At 39.4% G+C, this 25,720-nt stretch overlaps 2 protein-coding genes across 8 annotated transcripts in view; one reads left to right on the top strand and one right to left on the bottom strand.

The window, feature by feature from the left end:
* The first annotated feature begins 666 nt into the window (after positions 1 to 666).
* On the top strand, positions 667 to 20,110 carry Cep57 (centrosomal protein 57). 4 transcript variants are annotated; one of them, XM_028763427.1, is made up of 12 exons: positions 820 to 857; positions 1,053 to 1,166; positions 5,663 to 5,819; positions 7,547 to 7,726; positions 8,155 to 8,276; positions 9,876 to 9,992; positions 10,539 to 10,616; positions 13,205 to 13,315; positions 13,990 to 14,067; positions 16,963 to 17,198; positions 17,892 to 18,036; positions 19,090 to 20,110. In XM_028763427.1, the coding sequence occupies exons 3-12, from the start codon at positions 5,699 to 5,701 to the stop codon at positions 19,321 to 19,323; spliced, it is 1,422 nt and encodes a 473-aa protein (XP_028619260.1). In that variant the 5' UTR covers positions 820 to 857; positions 1,053 to 1,166; positions 5,663 to 5,698; the 3' UTR covers positions 19,324 to 20,110. The 4 variants fall into 4 exon arrangements, with proteins under 4 accessions (XP_028619256.1, XP_028619257.1, XP_028619259.1 ...); XM_028763423.1 differs by lacking the exon at positions 1,053 to 1,166 and having other exon boundaries at positions 667 to 857; XM_028763424.1 differs by lacking the exon at positions 1,053 to 1,166 and having other exon boundaries at positions 667 to 857; positions 13,211 to 13,315.
* The window catches only part of Mtmr2 (myotubularin related protein 2), a 58,081-nt gene continuing 51,398 nt past the window's right edge, over positions 19,038 to 25,720 (bottom strand). For all 4 annotated transcript variants that reach the window (XM_028763419.1, XM_028763422.1, XM_028763421.1 and 1 more), the window contains 4 exons: positions 24,782 to 24,874; positions 23,163 to 23,276; positions 21,734 to 21,910; positions 19,038 to 21,364 (listed from right to left, as the gene is read on the bottom strand). In XM_028763419.1, coding sequence (XP_028619252.1) covers positions 21,203 to 21,364; positions 21,734 to 21,910; positions 23,163 to 23,276; positions 24,782 to 24,874 — 546 coding nt within the window. In that variant the 3' untranslated portion in view covers positions 19,038 to 21,202. The remainder of the gene's footprint in view (positions 21,365 to 21,733; positions 21,911 to 23,162; positions 23,277 to 24,781; positions 24,875 to 25,720) is intronic.

Raw genomic sequence — 25,720 nt, forward strand, 5'->3', positions numbered from 1 at the left:
ATGATTGGCTACAGGGAGCCTCACGTCAGTTGAAAGCTCCGCCCAGTCCCTTGCCTAGGTTAGGCAGGGAGCGCCCACAAAGAGAGAAAGCACCAACCAATAGGAGGCAGCCGCTCTCAGAGCGCGAAATCCGCTTTGAAAAGATCCCGCCCACAAGCCACGGCCAGTCACCGTTCGGCTGGTGCGCTTGAGCCCATTGGGCACAGGTCCACAAAACGCCGCTTTTTTCAGTCCTTGGCTTCCATTGGACCATGTCGCTAAGCCCCTCCTACTCCTGTTTATCATTGGCCGAAAGGTTAGTACTTCACCTGGAGAAGCAATGCTCCCTGGAGTTTATTCCTGGGATTCCTGTGGAGTGTATCAACTTTCCATTCGCCTTTATTCAGCTTTCGTCATCCTCTTCAGTAGGCGCTGAAGGCTCCAGAAGCCCTAGCCTTTGCTTCCTCCTCCAGAACATCCATCCCTTTCCAGACGCTCCCAGAGCCGTCGGTCAACTCACGACGTTGCCGTTCCCGCAGGCTTCGCGGTGCGCTACCTTGTGACGTCACCGAGAGAAGAGGCGGGCTCTCCCCTGCCACCAGAAGTTGTCCTCTTTTCTGATTGGTTACTGGAAAGCGTCTGTCAAGACGCGTTGCCTTTCCCTTGCGTGCTAAGTGTGGCGTCCTTGTGGTTTGCGAGACCGAGGCTCCTATAGGGTTCGCAGCTCGCCCGCCCCTTCCATCGGGGACTTGGATTCGGCTTGCCCCAGGCGGGTAGCTGTCGAATCCGGAGGAGGAGCTAAGGACGGCGGCCCGCGTTGCGCAGGTGGGAAGATGGCGGCAGCCTCGGTCTCGGCGGCTTCTGAGTCTCAGTTTTCGGTAAGGGGCGGCGATCGCGTGGGTTCCAGGTGGGCCTGTACGGCTCTCCGGGTTGCCTCACTTTTCAAGCGGCCCTAACTCTGGCGTCAGCCCTCGTCCCGCAGGATGGCGGGTTGTCCGAGGCCGCGTGTCACTCCCGCAGGCTGCAACTGTGTTTTCTATCCTTTTCTATCCTGCGTTTACTTGTCCACTCAGCCGGCGCCGTGGAGCGTTGTCCCGATCCGGGCTGGTGCACTCTCAGGCCTGCTAAAACAAAGCTCTGTCGGTCACGTGAGCGTAACGGCCCAGCTCGGAAACCCTCTATAACAGGTAGGTGTGCAGGTCTGTAGAGTGACAGCCGCTGAGGCGTCCCTGGTCCCTAGAGTGCATTCTCGCCGTTGCTACAGTGCCTCTCAGTGTCTGTTGCGCGACCCTTGCAGCCGGCGCCCGGACATTCACACTTCCCACGGCATGACTAGGACTATGTGTGGAAAAGTTGCTTTGGAGAAAGGATCGGAGTAAATTAAGCCGACTGGTTTAGTCCCTGGAGTTTTAAGAATGGATTGTGGGGTTCAGTCTTTTGGAAAACGCTCCAGTAAGAACAGATTTAAATGTGAGAAAGCTCGAGGCCCGTTTAGAAATGCTCTTGTGCCTAGCTGACCGTTGGTCCTAAAGTTACAGGGAGGAATTGAATAGAAACCCCACTCTGAAGAAGGAGCAAAGCACTGTACTAATTAGACAATTACTGCGCTGCAGGTTTTGATACCAGAGGAGTCTGGGAGAGATTGGTTAGCAGTATTAGGGAAAATAGAATCTTGAAGAGAAGATGAGCTAGCTGCCTGTTGAAGGAATTTTAAGAGAAGAAAGCACTGCAAGTTTTTTAAGGTATGTGGCAAGACAATAGGTACTTCCTGGATACCAGAGGGCAATTTTGGATACTCGATAATATAGAGGTAGAGTTGATAAAGAATTAGAAAAACAGGTGAAAATTGAATAATGAGGGATGTCAGGAAATTTTCAGGCTAATTTTAACAGCAGATGAGGAAGAGGCCATAGAGATTACCAACACCTTCAGAAAGTCACACTTAGGAATCTCAGTTTCAACTTTCTATGGCTACTGGAATTTGTGATAAGGTCAGAATATTTTAAGGTGGGGTGTACTTTTGTCAAAGATCTAGAGATTAAGGAGAAGAGATGAATCAAGCAATTGGGAGATCAGTTCAGATCAATGAAAGGTAAAGGGAAAACTATCAGAACTAAATGTCAGCTGACACATGAATTATATAAGAGATACAATTGCTTAAACCTGGGAAAGGAGAGCTCTTCTTTGCTCTCAAAACTTAGAAAGTGGAAACTTAGATTGAACTGCACCCATCAAGGCCTTGCCACAGGGATATAGTTAATCCCTGGTCCTTATGGTAGACACAACAGAAATCTAAAGCCTCTTTAGTGGAAAAGTGGATCTTGTGACTCTGTCTGGAATGGAGAACAGAAGAGAAACTGGTTTTTACTCCACCATAGTACATGTGCATAATAGTAATGTTTCAAAAAAAAGGTTTGGAGATGCATTGATAGAAAGGTGCTGTTTTTAGTAGGGTGTCCAGAGAATGCCTTAGTGTCAGGCTTGGGAGCAGACAACTGAAGGGAAGAAAGGAACTTTGCAGGCAGAATAATTGCAGCAGATGAAAATACGAGTATATTGTGGGTGTTTGAAATAAAAAAAAGTTCACATTCCTGAAAACCTGGTAGGGAGACAGTATCAGAAGAAAGTGTCAGGAAACGGGTTAGCCTGTTACACATTATGGGGAAGTTTGTCAGGAAACAAGGGTTAGTCTGTTACGCATTACGGGGAAGTTTTATGAATTATGGTAAGAATTTTGAATTGTACTCCATAGGGTTTTGATTAGATATATTAACTTGAATCAAATTTTTTTAAAGGGTCATTATTGCTAGCAGGCTGTTTGGAAGAGCATACTTAAGAAATGTGAAAAGTAGTTAGTATTTCACATAATTCAAACTAAAATCATAACTATAGCAATGTCTCAGTATAAAAGAAAGAACCCTGAATGATTTTCAGAGAGTAGCTAAGAGGTTAATGAAAATGACTTCTTACCAGGGTTTTATATGAGCAGTTGAGTAACTAGCAGTGCTGTTGGTTTTGGTATGCTGGGAGAGGAGCAGATTTGAGAACTAACCAAGAATTTAGTTATAGCCATGTTACGTTTTAGGTTCCTATTGAGACATCCAAGTAGGTAATGAATAATGTGAGTTGAGTTTTAATAAAAGTGGTTAGAAATCCAGGGAGTTTATGAAAGAGAGGCCTGTGGGATTAAGGGGAAATCCTTGTTGCTTCCTCCACTGAGGGTTTAGGTGAATGATCACAGAAATGTGACCCATGCTTCTGAGATATTGTTGAATTTAGCAGGTAGAGTAATTGGTGGGTTTGATGAGCTGTTTGCTTCTTAGGAATAAGTAAAGAGGGGTGACTTAAAGTAGCAATTGCAAAAATCCTTTTGAAAGATTATTTCACTTAAAATACATTTTGATAGCTTTTATTAATGTGTGCATGATTGGGGGCAGGAGTGCACCTGCCAGTTTGCTTTTGAAGGTCACAGGACAACTTTGGAGTTGTTATCTCCTTCCACCATTAAGTGGGTTCTGGGAAGTAAACTCAGTTCATTAAGCTTGTTCAGCAGACACCTTTATCCACCTGACTAGAGTTTGTTTTTACAAACTCAAAATCAGTCTAGGGTTGAGGAGTCTTGTAGTTCAGGGAAAGGTTTTGTCTTTCCCCTTTGGAGAAGGGGACTACGAGGCACCAGGAGGGGTTTAATTGTAGGAGCTTTGACTTTGAAAAGCCAAGTGGAGACAGACAAGTTACATGCTGGTTTGCTGCTTGTATTGGAAGAGGGAAGGGCTAGTTGATGAGTTTTCTATTTAGAACTAGTTATTTTTTATGTTCAAGTGATCACATAAGTTTTTCTGCTTCTTTTTTGAATTATAACAAAATCACTTAGCTTAGTTTGAATGTTAAATGGTGTAATTCTAGCTGTTTCTAGCTAACCAATAAAAACACAATTTTCTCTGTTAGTTATATGTAAGACAATTCATAATACCATTGACCATAGTTTAATATTTTAAGAAGTGAAAACTTAACTGTTTTTCAGGTTACCTTCAAAACAAATTTTTATTCTCATACAGGTATTTGGATAGTTCTGCTTATTCCTGGACATGGTTTATTTTTGTGAATACCCTTCATTCTTTTGTACCTACACAGACTGCACTAATAGAAGATTGAAAATCCTAATTTTTTATGACATTCTGAAAAGTGCAAATTAGTATGTGAGAACTCTGAACAGCTGGCAGACATCTTGTCTTCTACCTTGGCTCCTAAAATCTCCATTATTTCCCTCTTTTTCTAAATGTCTAACATTATAAACTCACCAAAATTCCAGTTAACATTCAGAAGCGTACTATGGTAAATTTATATCATGTAGAACATAATGTCAAATTTGACAGATTCATGACAGATGATGTATGTGGAGAAATAGTTTTATATGAGAATATCTGATAAGCCTGAATATTTTACAATTGTTTACCCTTTTGAGGAACTAAATATAAATTATTTAAGAAAAATAAATTCTTTAAGAAAAAAACATGCTGGCATCTGTGGGCTATGCTGCCACAAGAGGACCATGCTTGGGTCCACAGTTGGTGGGGGGGGGGCGCCTTGAACCTAATGTCATGCAGATGTTAAAGTTGAGGGCCATTTAAATGTCAGTGTTCTATGCTGCTGCCTGAAGCCCATACTGCCAACAGGTGCCATATTGATATGACTGGCTTGTACAGCCACCTGAGGCCATGTCTAGGTTACTAGTTCCACTGCTGCTGGGGGACTTGGTAGATGTCCATGGACTGTGTGTTACTACTGAGGGGCATACAGATGTCTGTGATCTGTGCTGCTGCCTAAAGCCATGTCGATGATGTGTGTGGGCTGGGTTGTGCCAGGGACTATATGGGCCTCTGTGGCCCTTCTTGGCCTGTGCTGCAGCTGAGGGTTATGGTGTCTGTGGCCTGTGCTTTGTCAGGTGGCCATGATGTCTTTGTACTGTCACTGGAGACCATGCTGAGGTCCTTGGCATGTGCAGATGCTGGAAACCTTGATGATATTCATGGTTCATGCTCTTGCTAGAAGCCATGTAGAAGTTTATGATCTGTGCTCATGCTGACACTACAAGGATGGAAGGTTCAATTTGTAGTGGTATTGACAACTACGGATGCACAGTTGAGAAAGGGGGGAAGGCTTCCAAAACAAACCCCCTTTCCCTCCCCCTCCCCAAAGTAACAGCCTAAACAAGAAGTAATTGAAGAAATTGTAGCTCTCCACAATTGATGGCTTTTGGCAGGGGTGCAGGTGGAGACTCAGTTTTCTTTAAGGGTCTGGCCACTGGGAATTTGACCATACTCCAATGAATCTATATGGACAATAGTTTTTTTGGGGTGGAGTGGGCAAGGGTAGGGGTTGGGTGTAGGAGGACTGGGAAGTGAGAATGATGGGAGTGCATGCTGTGAAATTCCAAAATAATCGATACAAATATTGTGTTCTTTATCGAGGATAGAGTAGTTCAGCAATTTGTATCTGTTTCTGATCTGAACAAAGATTTAACTTGCCTAAATATTTGTATTTAGGCTGTATGATCATGTATAAATAGGTAAACATTTAACCCTAGAAACTATATCTCTTGACAATCAATAGTGTTTGAGTTCTTAGTCATTAGTATTTGGTTTAAATGTTTGGAAGGTAATTACAGTATTTTGTTTTTCAGAGCGTTCTGGCTGAACCATCAAAGTCTAGTGGAAATATGGTTTACCATTCTTCATCTCCATATGTATTATATCCACCTGATAAGCCTTTCCTTAACAGTGATCTCAGACGCTCCCCAAATAAGCCCACATTTGCCTATCCGGAAAGCAACAGCAGAGGTAATCAAGTGTAACAAAGTAAATGCTATTTGTTCACTCATTAGTTGAAACTTCTTAAATATGACATCTGTTGTTTTTATATTAGAACAGTATAAGTTTTTCCCTTTATATTTGAGAATTTATTGTGCTTTTCATAAGACTGCTGAACATTATCATCAAATCATGGAACCCAAAATTGGCCCAGGGAGACACCATCACTTTGAGTCACTTATCACTAGTCTGTCATCACCTAAATCAGTCAGGAACCAAAGTCTCAAAGTCTCAGGTAGGGGCCAGAGAGATGGCTCAGTAGTTAAGAGCACTAGCTGTTCTTTAAGAGGACCTGAGTTCAGTTCTCAGCACTCACTTGGCAATTCACAACTGTTTATAACTCTAGTCCCAAGGAATCTGGCCCTAGTTTTATGCATAGGGTACACCGATATATATGCGCAAAACATCCATACCCATTAAATAAATACCTTTGTAAAAAGTAAGGATCATGTTGTAGCCATCACTACTTGGACTCTGAATTATATTTTTCTAAAGAAGACAGGATGTATTATTGTGGGGGTGGGAGGAGGTCAAGTCCTGGAAGAGTGTGATAGGAAGTGGTAAATATGATCTAAAAGGTGTCAAAGAGTAAATAAAACCAATACTTTATTTTTTAAGCCAGGAACTTTGGCATGTTTCTATTCCCAGTGCTGTGTGGCAGAGGCAGATAGCTAAATCTCTGGAGCTCATTGTCCAGCCAACATAGCTTTAATCAGTGAGCCTCAGTTGTGAAAGACATTGACTGAACTCTTAACATGTGTTACTTGAGTATAGTAGCCAAGTGCATATTTGACCTCTATGTGTATATATATATCTCCTTGTGTGTCCATACAACAAAAAGACTGAGACATCTGTTGTGTGCTTGTTGCTGGGGATACATGAACAAATAAATGCTTGCCTTACAGCGGTATCAACAATAGACCAAAGAGATATGTCTTAGGGTTTCCATTGCTGTAAAGTGACACCATGACCAAGGCGACTGTTGCCTAAAGGACAACATTTAATTGGGGCTAGCTTTCGGTTCTGAGGTTTGGTCCATTATCATCATAACAGGAAACATGGCAGTGTCTAGGCAGATATGGCACTGGAGGAGCTGTTTATATACTTGGCCAAGGGAGTGGCACTGGCCTAGTTTAGGCTTCTGAAACGTCAAAGCCCACCCCTAGTGACATTTTCTTTAACAAGGCTATATCTATCCCAACATGTAGTACCATTCTCTGTTGACCTATAAGCCCATGGGAGCTTTTCTTACTCAAATCACCTTAAGACAGCTATGAATTTATGTATAATTAGCCAAGGTTTTTTGTTTTGTTTTTAACAGTTAAAACTCTGTGATGTGTTTTAACACAGTGATAGTTTTTGTTTAATTTTTACTTGAGTAACTAGTAGAACCTTTAAAGAATTCAAATGATGCCTTGAAATGACTTTAAATAGGAAATGCTTCATTAATACAGAGTGGTCTGCTGCTTGACTTGCATCAGTCTTCAGAAAGTTTCTTTTCAGAGCTGGGCTCTCTGGATCACACTTCTAACCCAGTGTTTGGAAGGTTCAGGTAGGATTACTGTGATTTTTTTTTTTTTTCAGGTCCTCCTGGGGCACAGAGTAAGAATCTGTCACAACAAGATTTTTTTTTTTTTGGTTAACTTCTCTGTATGCATTGCTAACTTAAGGTGTGATGTGCTTTTTATATTTGGCAGCCATATTTTCTGCTCTTAAGAATCTTCAAGATAAGATTCGACGCCTTGAGTTGGAAAGGATTCAGGCAGAAGAAAGTGTGAAAACCTTGTCCAGGGAAACAATTGAATATAAGAAAGTGTTGGATGAACAGATACAAGAGAGAGAGAATTCAAAGAACGAAGAATCAAAGCACAATCAAGGTGTGTTTAATTATAAAGGAAACTAAACTCTATCCAAGTATTGTAAAGTTATTTCAAAATTCCACATTGATATTTTGTAATGGTTACTACCTTTAGCCATTAAAGAATTACATCATAATCGGGTGTATTGTGAGGAACAAGTGACATCGTTCATATCCTTACTGCCAGTGTGTGTGGCATATTTGACTCCCGAAAGGAAGAACCTAAGTCTTCCAGAAAAGTTTCTAGGAGTATTGAAAGGACAGAGACTAGAGGCTTGGGAGGGCTGCTGTTTTGTTTTGCGGTACTCTGGCACACTGAGCAAGCACTCTACCATGAACCTTACCTATGCCCCTTGAATTTACTGCAAGTCCAGTTCCTGCTTCCAAGCTGTTGGGACAAGTCTGTGTGTTAGCTAATTACTACTTTTTTGTATGTATTCATTTTAGAACTGGCATCCCAGTTGGTAGCTGCAGAAAATAAATGTAATCTTTTAGAAAAACAATTGGAATACATGCGAAATATGATAAAGCATGCAGAGATGGAGAGAACATCTGTCTTAGAAAAGCAGGTATGGATGAAATCAGGAGTGGTGACAGATGACCAGCAGACCCGCAGGCCTGATGGCATGTTATTCTAACACATGCTAGAAGTTCTTGGGCTCTGTGGAATAGATCTTGGCTTGATTGGCTGTATTTATTATGATTCTTGTACTTAGTAGACTTGTGCTTACATTTGAAAGATAATCATGTTAATGTATTGGAGTCTGCATTATTGAATCAAATAACCATATGTACCACTGAAATCCACAGTTCTTTGTAAAATTCCTTGCAATTAAATAAAATACCTTGTAAGTAATTTGGTTATTGAAACAGGATCTCATATAGCCTAGGCTGGCTCATTTATGTTGTCCAGGGATAACCTGGCCCTTCTGAACTTTCTGACTCCTCTAAAGTGCTAAGATTATAGATATACACCACTGTACATGGTGTATGTAGTGCTATGGATGACACCCCAAAGCTTCTCTGGTGCTAGGTAACCAAGCACTCTACCAAATGACCTGTGTGCCCAATTACTACACTTGTTACTTTATTTTCTTTTTGTTTTTTTGTTTTTGTTTTTTTCAAGACAGGGTTTCTCTGTGTATCTCTGGCTGTCCTGGAACTCACTCTGTAGACCAGGCTGGCCTCGAACTCAGAAATCTGCCTGCCTCTGCCTCCCAAGTGCTGGGATTAAAGGTGTGCGCCACGCCACCACGGCCTGGCCTACTTGTTACATTTTAACAAAATACTTTTCTTCTTTTGCATCAAAGTCTTTGTCTTTAAGTAACTTGCCACATTTGTAGAGGACAGTTACAACATCAGTGTCCATTATATTTTTTAAACATCCTTTCCATATGAACAATTTAGCTTCACTATGCAAAGTTTGATTAGAAATTTCTCTTGTATAGTTCCCCACTGTCATGAATATGTGGAGAAATGGCATATTCAGGTTCTTAGTGTTGGGCTTTTACATATATATCCATTTAGTGTATTTGTCCATTTATTTTGATTTGTTTTTTTTTTTTCTGAGACTATCATTCCTTAAGTATATGGGCAGTCTTTCCAAATCTGACCCTAAGTTTAAAGGAAAAAAGAATATATTTTGCATTCAAAGGAAATAAATGCATATAAGTTCTCATATCTATTAAGAGGTTACTTAATAGGACCCCACTGACTAGAAGTATTTGTGTGTTTGCACAGTCTGTATCTAGTAAATTCTCCTTATTCTAGGATATAAGGATATTTTCCCTATATAAAACCACATACTAGGTAAAACACTGTATGTTGAGAATAATATTCCAATGTTGATGTAATAGCTTGGTGGATAAAGGTATTTGCAGTGAGGCCTGAAAAGCAAATTTGATCCCTTAGACCCACATGGCAAAAAGAGGGAACCAGCTTGTATATGATATCCTCTGACCTTCAAAGGTGTGTTGTGCCACACAGACAAAATGAGACATGGAGATCACTGATACCCTGGAGATGTTAGTGTTCTGTTCCTAGAACATCTTTCCATACCAGCAAGTCTGTGAAAGGATAGGCAAATTACATATAGTATAATGTTGGCTATGTACAGTCTATAGCTTTCTGATTATCATATTATATTGTATCTTGATGCTGTTTCTCAGGTTTCACTAGAAAGAGAACGGCAGCACGATCAAACCCATGTTCAGAGCCAGCTGGAAAAACTGGATATTCTTGAACAGGAGTACAACAAACTCACCGCAATGCAGGCCCTTGCAGAAGTCAGTGAACATGACTTTACCTACTGATGTAGAATGCTGTGGCTGTCACTTTTTTCATAAACATGGGTATTTATAATGTAAAGGTCTTTCATATATATATACATATATAATCTTTAAAAAGAAAAAAATTAATTTGAAAAGGAATGTTGACATTCTGCAATCTTGGTGGCTGAGCATAAGATAGTTGGGTTTTGGTTTTTATTTATTTATTTTGGAAAACTGAAAGGTGAAGTGTTTTTGATACTCTGGCATCATGTAAATTTTTTTCTGAACTAATTTTATTTCTGTAATTTACTCTGGAGATATTTAATACTACAGAGTGAGGATCTAGATTTGTCTTTATGTAGTCTTTACCTTTATACAACCTGTGTTCTCCCTCATTAATTACTGTTAGTTGATCTAGTAGGACACTATTAGGAGAGGATCATGGATATTATCAAGGCCTGGACCACTAGTATCATGAACTAACATGCTTGTTTTAACTGTCCTTAAAAATTCTACAAAAAGATACTTTTAACCATTACTGTTTGATATTGTTATTACTAGAAAAAAATGCAAGAGTTGGAGTCCAAACTCCGTGAAGAAGAGCAGGAAAGGAAGCGTATGCAGGCTCGGGCAGCAGAGGTGAGTGGGAGGATAGGCAGGTGTTTTAATGGTGAACAGTTACACACTAGCATGGCAGATTTATATGGAGACCTCAGATAGCTTAGTAATGGAAATTAGGAATGTAATTTACAAAGTAAAATTTGAGCAGTTCTTTTGATGTTTCGAATTACAGAGTCTGAATTAGTATTTTAAAAACCTTTGAGTTTGGAGCTGGAAGTATTGCAGAGGACTAGAACATTTTGTTGTCTTCACAACGGACCTGATTCCAATTCTGAGCAACCCACATGTGGCTCACAATCATCTTCAGCTCCAGTTCCATAGGGTCTTCCGCTCTCTAACCCCTGGCCACCAGGCATTTGTACATACATAAGTGCAGGCAAAACATCCATAAATGTAAATTTAAAAAATACTTGTGAGGTAAAAACAGGTCAGACACAATACTATTCATGTTAAGCTAAGGTATGATGAGCTACTACCAGATCATTCAGTATCCAGTATAAAAGTATGTCTTGGGTTGGAGGTAAAGTTGAATGCCTGGCATTCATTCATAAGACACTTGGTTCAGTCCTCAGTACTACAGCAACAAAACTGCCCTTCCCTTGAGAATGTTAACATACTAGGACAGAAATGTTAAGCTAGTGGCCTAACTCTACTCTCTCCTAGTTTTGAATTCTGTGGTCAGCCACTGGAGGATTGTGTAGATTCAAAGGATCAGTTTATGTATTTCAACCAGAACTGCATTATCAAAGAATAATAAAGTACTGCATAGACTTTGTAAGATAAAGTTTTATGATTTAGCTAGGGACTTTTCTCTGATTATTTGCTCAGATATCTTCCAGATAGTTTCTCGTTTCCAACTTCTTTAAGACTATTACAGTATATGTAACTTTTATCATAGAAACCCAAGAAGCAGGTTCTGATCTCAGAAGTTACTGGTAGAACCCTTATAGTTGAGTCTGTGACACTGTGTCTAGGGTCTCACATTCTCATAGATGCCATTGTAGGAATAGAAACGTTGCAGTTTTTTTTTTCTTCTAGTGCTTCTTTGAGTTATTCTTTTTTATTAAAACTGATATGATTGGTAGATTTACTCTCTGTGTACTTGTTAATGGCCATTTAACCAGTTTTGATTTTTAGAGAATTTTTTCCAACTTTAGGGAAAACTATTTTACTGTGTCTCTGTTCCTTATATGTAACTGTGCATATGTATGGGTTATTCTTTATTATATTGTAGTATATAGCTGTTGTATGCCAAATAGAAATTTTCACAGATTCATTGATTGATGAATTGTTAACAGTTTGAGTTCTGATGGTGAATGCCATGGTAGTTGAATGCAGAAGCATTTCTATATCTTGTTGGTTCTGATTTGTATAATCCCAAACAGATTATTTAACCATGTAGAGCTTGGGTTTTATGGTGCTAGGGAACTCAAACAAGAAATGATAATAAAAGCACTTTAAAATTCAGGCATTCGTATAAAAAATCAGCTAGGAAAACTAGATACACAAGGTAGAATCAAAAGGTGGTTTTTAAGTGGTTTCTGCTGACACTTGTTGACATTGCAAGGATGATTTCCTGTGGCGTTATGACTAGTATAAACTATTACTAAAGTATGTCCAAGGATGTCATACTTCTGAGAATGGAGAGCCTGACATGCCATTGCAGTGAAGACCCTGTACTAAGAGTGCATGAGATGGGGAAGGAATGTTCTCTGTGTTCTATGTGTTTCATTCATTACTTCTGCTGTTTCTTAAAGTTCAATTATGGGGAACGTTTCCTCACATGGAAATTGTAAACTCTTTAGAGGAAAAATCTGGCGATTAGAATTTATACCAATCCCCAGGCTTTTGGGTATACAGAGAGACAAAATAGCTTCTTTTATGGATTTTTGGAGAGCGGGGCTATTGAAAGATAGTTTAGAGGAAGTTGTGGCTTTTCCCCCCAAGATTTATTTTATGTATATGGGAGTTTTGCCTGTGTGTTCTGTATATATGCCATATGTGTATAATGCTCGAAGAGGGCAGAATAGGGTGCTGGATCCTCTTCAACCTGGGATTAAATGGTTAAAAGCTGCCATGTGGGTAGGTGCTGAGAACATTTTCTCTGGTGGGAACAGCCAGAAAGTGCTCTTAAGCCCAGCAGTGTCTCCAGTTCAGAAAAGTACAACTTTAAAAAAAAAACAAAAAACAAAAAAAAGTGTAGAATTTTTGCTAAAAGGGTAACAATTGCCGAAACACTTACTGCTGCTCTTGAACTTTAAACTGGAAGGGATCTGTTTTGCTTTTCAGTTGCTTTGGGTCTGCTTTTACAGTAATCATGTTTTTCAAAAGAGAACATAGCCTGCTGTCAGTTTGGAGGTATATACATTCCATTTAATTTCTGAACTAGAATTTTCAGACTACCTACCAGTAGTGAACAGTACTTCCAGGCAGTACACAGCCATCTGTGGCTCAGCAGTTCATGTAAATGAGAGACTGAAGACATACAGTGTAGCCTTGCTGTCTCTTTCATTGAGATGATCACTGCTGTATTGGACAGACTTACACGATATCTCAGATGTGAATTGTAACTTTTTTTTACATCATTAACTATGTTTTTTTCCTAGTTACAGAGTGGTCTAGAAGCAAATAGACTTATTTTTGAAGATAAGACTACTTCATGTGTTCCAACCACCACTAGAAAAATAAAAAAAAAGAAGTCAAAACCACCAGAAAAGGTAGGAAAACCGTACCAGTCAGAGTACCAATTTTGTGTAATAATTTGTGTAAAAAAATATCCTTGGGAGGTGACTCTCATTCTTAGTTTCTTTGTTTAAAGGAAGATAAGATTTACTCATGAATTCTTACCTTGGTTGTGAGGACCTATATGAAAATTGGGAACTATAGAAGATCATAAAAATACTGGAAATATTCAGCCTGTGTTCATTACCTTCAACCACCTTTCCTCTTGTTCCTCTACTTCCATCTGACGTCTGCTTTGCTAGTGTTCCCTCCGACTTCCTTACCCTTCTAGTAATACTAGGTTGTTATACGATCCCAATATCCACAAGTGTGCTTTGAATATGTAATGTCCCCCATTAAATCACTGCAAAGTGGCCCTTGAAGTTCTTAGCCTGACCCACTTCCTGTCCTCTGTCTTCCTGACCTTTGGTACAGTGTGATGAATACTCACTCACCCCCAGACCTATGGTTGCTATGATTTTTCCATAGTGAGTTGTATCTTAAACTGTGGGCCATGTAAGTCCCTCCTTCTTAAGTAGCTTCTTGAAGCCTGGTTTCTGCAGGAAAAAGTGAGTGGTACAAGAAGATACCTAGTAGTTCCACAGTGAGCTGGAATCTTGGATTAGTTCACCAAAATAAAATAAAATGATTTTCTTTTTTCTCCATCCAGAAAGGTTCTGGGAACTATTTTGGTGCACAGCCACATTACAGATTGTGCTTAGGTGATATGCCTTTTGTTGCTGGAACGGTGAGTTGTAGCTATTGATTTTTATGTTTGAATTATTTTCACCGTCCTTTGCTTTTTTATTTCTTTTTATGTATATGAGTGTTTTGCCTGTCTCTCCCTGTGTTTATCGTCTGTGTTTTAGTGCTCACGGGGTCCAGAAGATGGTGTTGGGTCCCCTGGGACTAGAGTTACAGCTTGGAGAGTAACTTACCATGTGGGTGCTGGGAATTGAACTTGGAATCCCATTGAAAGAGCAGCCAGTGCTCTTAACTGTTGAGCCATCTCTTCAGACCTTATTTCAAGTCTTCAGAACACATTTTAGGGGACATGAACTAAAAGAAAAATCCTGCATTGGCCTTGGAGTGCTGGATTATAGATGTGAGCCACCATATGTGGTTCTAGAAAAACCTTCATGTAGAAGGCACAACCTTAGGTTTTTTTCTTGAGTCTTTGTATAAGCCTCAAGTATGGTTGTGAAGTTATTTTTTATACAAACTTTTGTGTGTTTATTACACACTTTCAGTGTGAGGAAATGGGGAGTTAGATGGCCCCTGTTCATGTGAACGTCAGGGTACAACTTAAAGGGAGCTATCTCTTTCTACCATGGGTTCTGTAGAAAGAACTCTAGTCACAGGCTTGTACAGCAGCCATCACGGTGTCCCTACAGAGGATGTTTAAATCTGTAATAATACATTTACCTGTTCCACTTGACAGTCACTCCTTTGTATTTGTCCATACAATCCTGTCTAGAGTCCCTTCCACCCATTGTTGTCTTGGCTAATTGTCATTGAAGCCTTTAATCACAAAGGACAAGACAAGGCTCTTTAACTCTTTTTGAAGTTGTTTTATATATTCTTTAGAAGTGTTAATCTAAAAGTTTAAGGAAACAATTGCTTAGTTGAGCTTCTCTATCAATTTTGAAGAACCTCTTTTACATTTACTTATGGATACACAGCTCTGCCTATGCAATACAATAAAAATGAGTCACTAGAAAAGTAAGACTATAAGCCCAAATATTTCATTACTAGACTCAACTGACATAAGATTACATTATATATCAGAAAACTAATGGGAACAAAACTTTTCAAAACCTGTTAATACACACTGGCCATTAGAGAGAGGGAAAGAGGGAGGGAGGGAGGGAGGGAGGGAGGGAGAGAGAGAAAGAAAGAGAAGGAGGGAGGGAGGGAGGGAGGGAGGGAGGGAGGGAGGGAAGAGAGAGGAGGAGAGAGGAGACAGAGAAGAGAGCGAGTGTTCTGATTGTCATGAGCCACCTTTTCATTCCTGGGATCACTCATTTGAGTCTGGTGTATATGATTCTTTTCCTACAGCAACCAGTCAAGGCAAATTAAACTAAGCCCAGAAACATTTTTTATTGAATATTTTATTTATTTACATTTTAGATGTTATCCCTTCTCCATTCCCCCTTCCCCCAAGAAACCCCATCCCATCATTTTTAAGCAACAAGCACATCAGATCTTAAGTTATTTCCCCAAGCCTGCATTTTAAGCAAGTTATATGCTGGTGACTTATGAAGCTAAACTTGCCTAGCCAACTATTAAAATTGTTATTTCCTACTGGAAACAAGTTCAAGAAAGCTATTAGGTTTTATCTTGTTTTTATGTTGTGGCAGGTAAACGTTAGTGCTTCCTACTATAAGGAAGCTGAGGCAGGACGACACAGTTAAAGCTAGTGAGAGAGAGAACAGAGCTACAGTAGGGGAGACCACGTGCCAGGCAGTGGTGGTGCACACCAGAACCCCAGCAGTTAGGAGGCAGGGGCAGGCAGATTTCCACATTTGAGGTCAGCCTGGTCTACATAGTGAGTTCCAGGACAGCCATGGCTACACACACACAGAGAAACCCTGTCTAGAAAAAAAACAACAACAAAAAAAAAACTATAAGAATCCATTAAGAGTCTAGGATAGGGTTCTCAACCCCTTTGGGAGTCAAATGACCCTTTCACAGGGGTCACCTAATACCATCAGAAAACAGACTATTACATCATGATCATATCTGTTACAAAATTGTAGTTACAAAGTAGCTACAAAATCAATTTATAGATGGGGGTCACCATAATATGAACTATATTAAAGGGTCACAGCATTAGGAAGGTTGAGAGTCACTGCTCTAGGACCTAGACAAAGAGTTGAGTAGGTAGAACAGACAAGCAGACACATAAAGTATATCGTGATAAACACAGTGATAGACAAATTAGAAATTGTCAGTGGGCTGAGAAGTGGAAGAGTTAACCAGCCAGGCCTTTAGAAATGGTATATCTGAACTAGGCTTTTAAGGCTGGTTATGAAAGTTTCTTCACCAAAGAAATGTCATCTGCAAATACAGTTTACTCATAGAATAAGTCAAGAGACTGTAGAAAGTGAAGCAGAAAATATGGCTGTGCTCGAGTTACAGAGCCATTTTCTCCATCCTAGTGTTGAGCTGATTAGGAGTACATCACAGGGTTTGGGGTAGAATGATAGGGTGGAGCCAGGAACAGGAAGATGAGGCAAGGCCTTCTGAGTTTTTTGTTTGATTTTAGATGTGTTCTTGAACCTCACTGTAGCACAGGATGAATAATTTCTGGTCCTCCTGCCTTTGCCCCTCAAGTGCTGGAATTACAGATGTGCAACACCACAACCAACTGAGATGATGCTAGGGGCCAAAGAAGGGCCTCTTACATGCTACTTAAGTACCTCCCAACTGAGCTACATCCCCAGCAGGGTGTTCTTTACAACCTGAAGACATTAGTACATCAGCTAAGTGTTTGATACAGGTGGATGGGATGGCTGGTTGCTAATTTACCACAGTATAGAACATTATGCTGTAGGATTTAGAGGAGATGTACTCTTACTCAGGTTAAGAACTAGAACATGAGAATCAAGGACATTGTTTGCTTGATTTCCTTTCTCTTTAGTCCACGAGTCCCAGCCATGCCGTGGTAGCCAATGTTCAGCATGTCTTGCATCTGATGAAACACCACAGTAAAGCCCTGTGCAATGATCGAGTTGTTAACAGTGTTCCCTTGGCAAAGCAAGCTTGTTCACGAGGTAGTAAGAGTAAGAAGTCAGTGACGCCTCCTTCCAGCAGTGTTAATGAAGAACTTTCGGATGTCTTACAGACCTTACAGGATGAATTTGGGCAAATGAGCTTGTGAGTTTTGACTTTTTAAATTTAAAATTACGTTTAGTTCCAAAATCTCATTTTTTAGCTGCTTGGATTTATTAATCCTAATTTTTATTCACTAATGTTGAGCATAACAATAGCCCACTGGCTGACAGTTAAACAAACCTACCTGTCATTGCTAAAACCTCCCTTTCTAATTGTTAGATGCCGAATGCCAAGGCTTAGGTAAAAGCTTAGTAGTATTGAGGGTTAGCCAAATATAACTAAAGAGTTAGGATAGTGTTTGAAAACCAGTGTACTGGAGAATTTGCTTTATAAGTAACGCTGACGGGAGAAGCAGAAAAGCAGATGAAAGTTTATATTAGCCTGCAACCTTGGTTGGACCCAGATTTGTCTGGAATTAGGAATACTTGCATGTATCTTCATTTTATAAACATTTGTGTGTATATATATATATATATATATATCTCACATGTGTGCAGGTGCCCAAAGGAGGCCAGAAGGAGGGCATCAGAGCCCCTGGAGCTGAAGTCACAGGTGGTTATGAGCCACCTATATATAATGTCTTTGCTGGGAACTGAACTCATGTTCCCTTGAACAGCAGCAGTTTGTTAAAAGGGGTCATTTTTTTAAGAGTGGTGAATCCCATAGTGAAATATAAAGGATATACCTGTTAAAAATGAGGAATTTAAGGTAGCCTCACTTGCGTTTTGTATGCAGTGATCATCAGCAGCTTACTAAACTCATACAGGAATCACCCAGTGTGGAACTGAAAGACAACCTGGAGTGTGAATTGGAGGCATTAGTGGGAAGAATGGAAGCAAAGGCCAACCAGATAACTAAAGTTCGAAAATACCAAGCCCAGGTAACTCCTGTCCTTCTGTCATTTTTCCCCCTTTCATATATATTAATTGATGATGCTAAGCTGTTTCTGAGGATTTTTTTAAGTCTGTGTTAAGTGGTTTAGTAAAGAAGTGTTAGTTCTTTCTTAGGTTTCATGAGATGTGTCTTTACTATGTTTAATATCTTCAGCTTTATGAACAAATTTTAGTTTGACTAAATTGTCTTAAAATATAGCTAGAATTTTCAGTTTTCAAAGTCAGATTAAATATGTAAAGAAAAAAGTATGTTTGCTCATACTAAATGACTGAAAGTAAAAGGTTTACTCATATTTAATAAGCCTACTTGGGGCTATCATCCAGAGAACTAGACCATGCATTTGCGATTACTGTGAAGTAGAGGTAGGACAAGAGTGGAGTCCCGCTCCTGAGCTGACATGAGTTGGAGTTTGGGGAGAAATGGGCAAATTTGAAGTAGGTTTTATAAGTAAGAATACCTCTCAAGCTTCCAAATGCTGTATGATGTGAAACGACTGTTTCATTTGGCACAAAACTAAGTATATTGAGATATCATCTCGCTTAATTTCCTTAAAACCCATTTTAAGGGTGAAGTGACTGGGGTCATATTTCTGGGAGATATGGCTGCATCTCGGTGAATGAAATAACCTGCCCAAAGAAATCCTGACTGTGGTTAATGTTGGAGCTGGACTGCCACCTGACTAGCAGCTCTACTCCAGAGTCTACAGTCTAGTCAAGCAGGGAGCACCCTAAGTATTAGAAGCCTGCCCCTCTCTCCTTTAGGAGAATAATATTATAATATTTATATAACACTTATTTACCTGGTTGTGTATTTTACATAAATGACCTTTAATTGCTGCAGATTTATGTGCTTTAAAAAAAAAACCTACCTAGAATCTAACACTTGAGTGTTAGAGGAATATTATTTAAGTTAATGGTGTACAGGTTGAGGCAGGAGAATCAAGAGTTTAAGACTGAATATAGCAAGACCCTGTATCAAAAGCAAAGCTAAAAGAAAATGTTTTTATTGAATTCATTTTTTCCCTGCTTTGATTGTTCAGCTGGAAAAACAAAACACAGATAAGCAGAAGAAGGAATTAAAAGTTAACAAAAAGACTCTTGATGAAGAAGGATACAGCAGCGGTCGTTCATCTGGAGTCACAAGGACCACAAGTAAGAAGGATCTGACCAAACAGAGACCCGGAGAAAAAAGCAGGAAAAATCTTCAGTTACTGAAGGACATGCAAACCATACAGAATTCATTGCAAAGCAGTAATCTGTGTTGGGATTACTGACACCAGGTCATAAATGATGTACCTTACTGGTCATAAATGATGTACTTACTGGACAATGAGCGGACTTTCCAGGTCTCATGCTTGCTAAGCTGCCATTACTGGCAGGTGTTAGGGCCAAGCTTCATTACTGTCTGTTGTGCTGTGCAGCATAACTGAATGGAGACGGAGGTCTACAGCAGAGAGCCCACTGTGTCTTTGAATTTGCTGTACTCATACACTGCACTTTGTAAACAAATGACCAGTTTTTTACTTGTGGATGTGTTTTTTAAGTAGGTATATATATAAATTGGGTTTGAAAATTCAGAGTATGAGGCTGTTCCCATGGTCAGTGCTTGAAGTTTTGTTTTTAAATCTTCCCAAGCATGAAGTGCCCACTACTTTCCCTTCTCCAGATGACCATTAAATGTACTGTTTTCAAGAGGACTTTGTTTTGCTTTGGTATTTCAGACATTGATCAATAGTAAATCCACTATTAAAGACCCAAACATTTTAAGTCAGCCCATGAAATATGTCACAATGTCTTCATTAAACAGTTGTTAATGGAATAAAGAATGAAAGGGGGGAGGTGTTGTGAAATGTATACATTTGCAGTTTTTAGACAGTACCTATTTGTAATCATGTTGAATCCCATGCTTTTAGCATACAGTATAAGGGTAGTATGTGAACTGAATACACCCGTCTATCATGTCATTGTAAATTATTAATTTTGAATAGGTTGACATGTTAATTTTTATAAATTTGGTGCTTCAAATCAATAAAACGATTTTTAAACTTTGCTTAACAGCCAGCTAACAAAGGTTTTATTTGTTATACAATCTCAAAAAAGTGCATATTAGTATCCTGATTGAGAAACAAGAATATTTGATACATGTTTGTCATTCTTGTGCTTACAGAGACCTAAGTCCAATGTTACTGAGTGGTTTAGATAGGCTGGTGAACGTACTAGCCATGTACTTAAAAAAGTAATTGAGAAGGAGGTTATGAATTATAGTTAAATAGTATGAATTGTTTATGCTACTTGGGCATCAGAAGGCCCAATCTCTTGCTGAATTAATTTTCTAGTTAGAATTCTTAGGAGTCCTTACATAGATTTTTGAGATTGATGAATCTTTCATTGTATATAAACCTTTATTTGTGTGTGCAATTTTCTGATGAACAGGTTTCAGCAACAATGAACTGACAACAGTGAGTCCATAGGACACCCCCCCCCCAGGAAGGTGAAAACCTGCTCTGGTGACATGGCAAACATTCACAGCTCAGTCACCACTTCAACTGTTAACACTTCTCTTAACTCCTTGTTTGGATTTCAGGACATTAAAACTGTCGAAATGTCACCTGAATGACAATGGTGCCAACTCTTAATTAGAATAGTAATTGAAAGATACTAAATCCTACCTATGTCCAGCTGGATCCCAACTGTAGGCTTTGGGTTTTGATTCTGCTTCAGTTTCTTGTTCATTCACTCACAGCAGAGAGTGGAAGTCTGAGAAAGGAGTATTTGGATCTGACACAGATATCAAAGCTCAATATGTATGCTCTCAGATGCCCTTGCTTTTCTCCCTTCTCCTAGAGATCTTACCAGGTGCTCAGGTTTTTAAGACATTTTTAAATGAAAAACTTGCTCCCAGTGTGAATACAGGATTGCTGTACTTTAGTATTCTTTGGGTGACTTAAGATTAGTGTCATACTTTAATTACAAATGAGATCATCTTCATTGTCACTTGCACCGCTATGTTTCTAAACTCATCTAAGAGAGATCTGAAATAAATACAGCATCTGAAGGATTCTCCTATAGATGGGTCTAAAACACAGAAGGCTTTCTACCCATAAGGTGCTGTAATGTCAAGTTTCTGGCAAGGATGCCCCTGGCCTAGTCCTTTCATACGACAGTTTGGACAGGAGTCACACACTGTGGAGGAGAGCTGGCTCTTTCTGAAGAAGAGGTTGAACGGTTGGAAATTTCTCTCTGAAGTTCCTCTACTTTTCTTTGAAGCTCTGCTCTTTTGGCAAGAAGTTCTTTGTATCTGCTGTGGATAGGTTCCTGCAAGAGCAAACAGAGTCACTGCAATGGGAATCCAGGCAAACGTGAGGTCTCAGCCATTCCTTAAAGCCCCACCTTTAGTTCCTTAGTGGAATTAAATTCGTGTTTTGTTGTTGCCTTCACGTCTGATCTTTCAATGGCTTCAGATGTTCCTGGAAAATGCTACTTTATAAATAGCCTTTACTTAAAACTCTTCAGGACTATGGACCTGCAGTGTTTTTAGGCTTTTATAAAGTTATTTTCTTCTGTATGCTTAAGACCACACAGAAAGATGTGTGCAGTTGAGAAAGTCTCATAACTAAGGGACTGAGTGGGCAGTTTTAAGTGTGACAAACCTAGTGGGTCATACTGTATATTGTAGATGTGTACCTGTGGTTTCATCCGGGGGTTCCACCTTATATAATATCCCACCCAGAGCTCTAGGTGGCGCATGCTGGCTACTGGGTAAAGGACGTGATTGGAGTAGCTCCCATAAAGAGGATTAGTGAAGTCTTCCAGCTGGCTGTTTATATAGGACCACAGTGACACTGTCTTCTTAGGAAGATTCTGCAAGAGGGAAGAAATGGTAAAGATCTACCACATCAGCCATTTAAACCTAAGGTGAAATTTGTATAGGACTGTGTGATCATTAAAAATAGAGGATCTGAAGATAGGATCAGAGTTCATCCACATGGGTAGATCCAAACATTAGCTCCAAGGCACCCTCTCCTGGTCTCACCAAACACATGTACCACACACTTGTCCATAGACAAAAAATAAAAGTGCTCCATATGATTAAATCAATACTATTTATAACAGCCAAAATAAAGTACAACCCAAAGGACTACCAACTGATGGGGTATACACAATGGAAGATTATTTGACCATGAAGAGGAAGTGTGTGGTGTGATATAAATGTTGGAATGATAGTAATGAAAGGAGCCAGACACGAAGGTCACATGATGAGTGGCCATCCATAGAGGAATCCAGTCAGTATCTGCCCAAACCTGGGAGAACACACACTAGCAGGTGTGATGAAAAATGTTCTAAGTTAAATGGTGATGGCCCACAATTCTGTGGTTATACCTTAGATTATCACTTTAAAAGAGAATTTTGTATTTGAATTTTATGATTTAAGATTTTTAAATCCAGGGTAGTTTCTCAAAAAACTGACAGTAATTAGAATACTGCTGTGGTGTTTGTGACCACATCTAAAAACCCACAATATACTGAAAGCCTACCATGCATGGAAATATATTCACTATAAAGTATATATAACACCTGCAAGGTACAGTGTTCCTAAACACTCTTCCCTGTTTTACAGAAACAGAAATGAACTTACGTGTTAGTGAGTCTAATACCTGAACCTGGTAGCAGGGCTTTTCAGTGTGAATGAGTACTCTCCTAGAATAACCTACTTTCTGACAAAGCTTTCAGAATGAAAGTTGGTATGCATGAGGGCTCTACCAATACACGAAAAGTGATACCTCTTCAGAGAGTGGTGCTTTTGTTTTGCTTCTTTTGTTTTGCTGTGGCAGGATCAAACCCAGCGGTTTGAAGAGCAAGGCAAGCACTCTGGCACTGACCCTATACTTCTCCGCATCCTCTCTCTGCATCTTTTCTTCAAATTTATTTTGAGAGCACGTGTTTAAAGGGCTGGCTTCAGACTTGTGATCCTTCAACTTTAGCCTCTGGAATACCTGGGATTCTAAGTGTAATCCCTTATCCCCAGTTTATGGGTTGAAGTAATCCTAATACATCTTGGGAGATACAGTATAACCAAATACATACCAAGTGAGAGCCAGAGATCATACTTTACCTCTTTTCCCCTCTGCTGTTCGCTGTTACAGAGGAATGTCCCAAATAAACAGCTGTACAAGTGGTCCAATATGGTAATGAGAAAATACTCATTGAATTCAAAGGCGGTAGGGAACTGCAAATTGAGCATCACAAACTTGAGACATTTTTCACGCACATTTATCTGTCATGAGTAGATCTTTTATAATAGTATTTAGACAGATTTAGAACTACCTAAGCCATTGTGGTATAGTCTGTTCTCCTTTCTGAGGTATAGTCTCTCTCATGCAGTGAGTACTGAATGGTTTGTTGTTTGCTCTGCCTTGACCCTATAATTGCGAGTCATTGATTTCTGACATGGAACAGTTTGGTGAGTCTGGTATTCTATTAATTTTCAACATGTCTTATTTCTAAGAATTAAAACTATCAAATGTGCCCAGCAAATGTCATCAGTATATACACAGAAGTATCGGGTATACAGCTATACAGCTGTGCTGATAACTTAGCAAGTAAACCTACTTGTCTTGTGGAAGAACAGGTTCTTACAATTCACAACTGGTAGCATTAGCCCAACTCAGAATTCATCCTCAGTGGGTATCTTAATTTTATACAAGCCATTTTTGGAGGGCTACCAAAGGAATTAAAGACCGCCCAGAAGGTAGCAAACGGTTTAATTGAACCCAATTCTATTACTATCACAAAACCATTCAGAAACTTACTTGTAAATATATCTATTAATTATTAGCTTGTAAAACATTCCACAATGACCTGGAAAATACTACCTTGGTATTTTAGAAAAACTCTGTCAACTTAACTAAAATCTATGGGGACATGTAGTTTACTGCTAAGCCTTCTTTAGAAAGGTAATTAACATACTGATGAGCTCCTTTCAACTTTTTTTGCCCCCTTCTTGATTTAGAATTATATCACATTTCTAAAAACCATGTCCCCATCCTACCCAAACAGCACCTTAATCATTTCTAATTCCTCGGTAATATCTGGTGACCTACTTAGGGGTTGGATCTACCAATTCAGAGGGCTGGGCCATATCTTCTCTTATTTTTCTTACTGGCATGTCTCCAGTGACAAAACCTGTGCCTAAAAGCTTTACCCTACTCCTGCTAAGCCATTTGCAAGACCCTGCAACTCTGTCCTATCATGATCCTTTCTAAACTGAGTCCTTATACAACTATTTCCAACAAACCTGCTGCCTAAACGGCTGTTACAGAGTTTCTAACCGCTCCATGGTTGACAGAGGCTGCCATCCCTGGCTTATACTTTCTGCCCCAACACTTCTTCCTTTAAACAGATAAAAATGGCTCAAAATAGTCTTTATTTTTGGCAGGAATTTGATGTAGTTTATCTTCCTTAGCAAAGAAATACAGAACTCTCAGTGAGTAAAGAACTTTATTCAAAAGAGCAATCTTTTTCATTTTTATCAGTGTCCCGGGCCAAGATGCTACTAGAATCCAAGTGTTTATTAATTAATATTTATTAATATTACCCTAAAAACAAGTTTTAATACCCAACAATAATAACAAGTTGTTATCTCTTGGATTCTACCTAAGAATCCTAAGCCAATTAGGATCACGCTGAGCTCAGAGATGTGTGGGCGGGGTGTTAGCAGATGACAGGTCTTACCTGTCTTGTCATTTGCCAGACACAGTCAATAAATTGAAGAAACACAGGTGATCTGTCTGCATCAGCATGGTTCTTATCTCCATGGCCAACTCTCTGAAGCAAAGACAATGAAATGTCACATGTAGAATATTTTACTTAGCAGATTTTCTATTTTCTGAGAGTACAACTTGGTTAGTATTTTTAATTTCTTCAAAACATCTTTTGAAAGTGTTACAAAGTAGAAAAAACAACTCTACTAAGCAGAAATTTATTAACATTTTCACACATGCAAACTTCAAGATAACTACTTTAATAAATGAAACCCAGATGCTAAAACAAAGGAGAGAAAGCCCTTAATAGCCCAGATTTTTGACTTAAAGATTTAATTTCTCTGTGGTAAGACATTTCTCATGGAAAATCACTGGACAAAGGCACCTCCCCAAGTACCCTTTGTATATAACTATATAGCACAAATCTCAAGAACTTTCAAAAGCACTTGAATTTGCTCTTCACACAAATGGCTTCCCACCTATGCAATTGAAAACCCCAAAGCAGGGATTCATTCAAAAAGTTGGAGTATACAACTTCTTGGGCAGGCTTCAATGTAAAAAGATATTGTCATAATCCTAAGATGTTACTTTGGTTCACATTTCCCAGTGTGCAGTATTGGTATACCTGGTGCAAATGTAAACTGCTGTTGGCTATCGGGCTGGGCAGTGGGGATGGGCCATAGCAGACTATTTTCTATCCTGCGAGATGCTCACTATTGAAGGAACAATGTCCAGTTTTCTTAGACAAGTATCATTAGCAAAGCAGGAAAAATTAATGTTACTAGGTAAGCATTTAAATTAATGTCTAATTTAATTAATAAAACAGAGAAGGTACACATTTCATTTGCTATTATCCTGTGCATCAGGATAAACATTTTAATGTTAAGTATGGATCATAAGACTTGAAGAT

The sequence above is a fragment of the Grammomys surdaster genome, unplaced genomic scaffold (assembly GCF_004785775.1).
Source record: "Grammomys surdaster isolate TR1022 unplaced genomic scaffold, NIH_TR_1.0 138, whole genome shotgun sequence".
Classification (NCBI taxonomy): Eukaryota; Metazoa; Chordata; class Mammalia; order Rodentia; family Muridae; genus Grammomys; species Grammomys surdaster.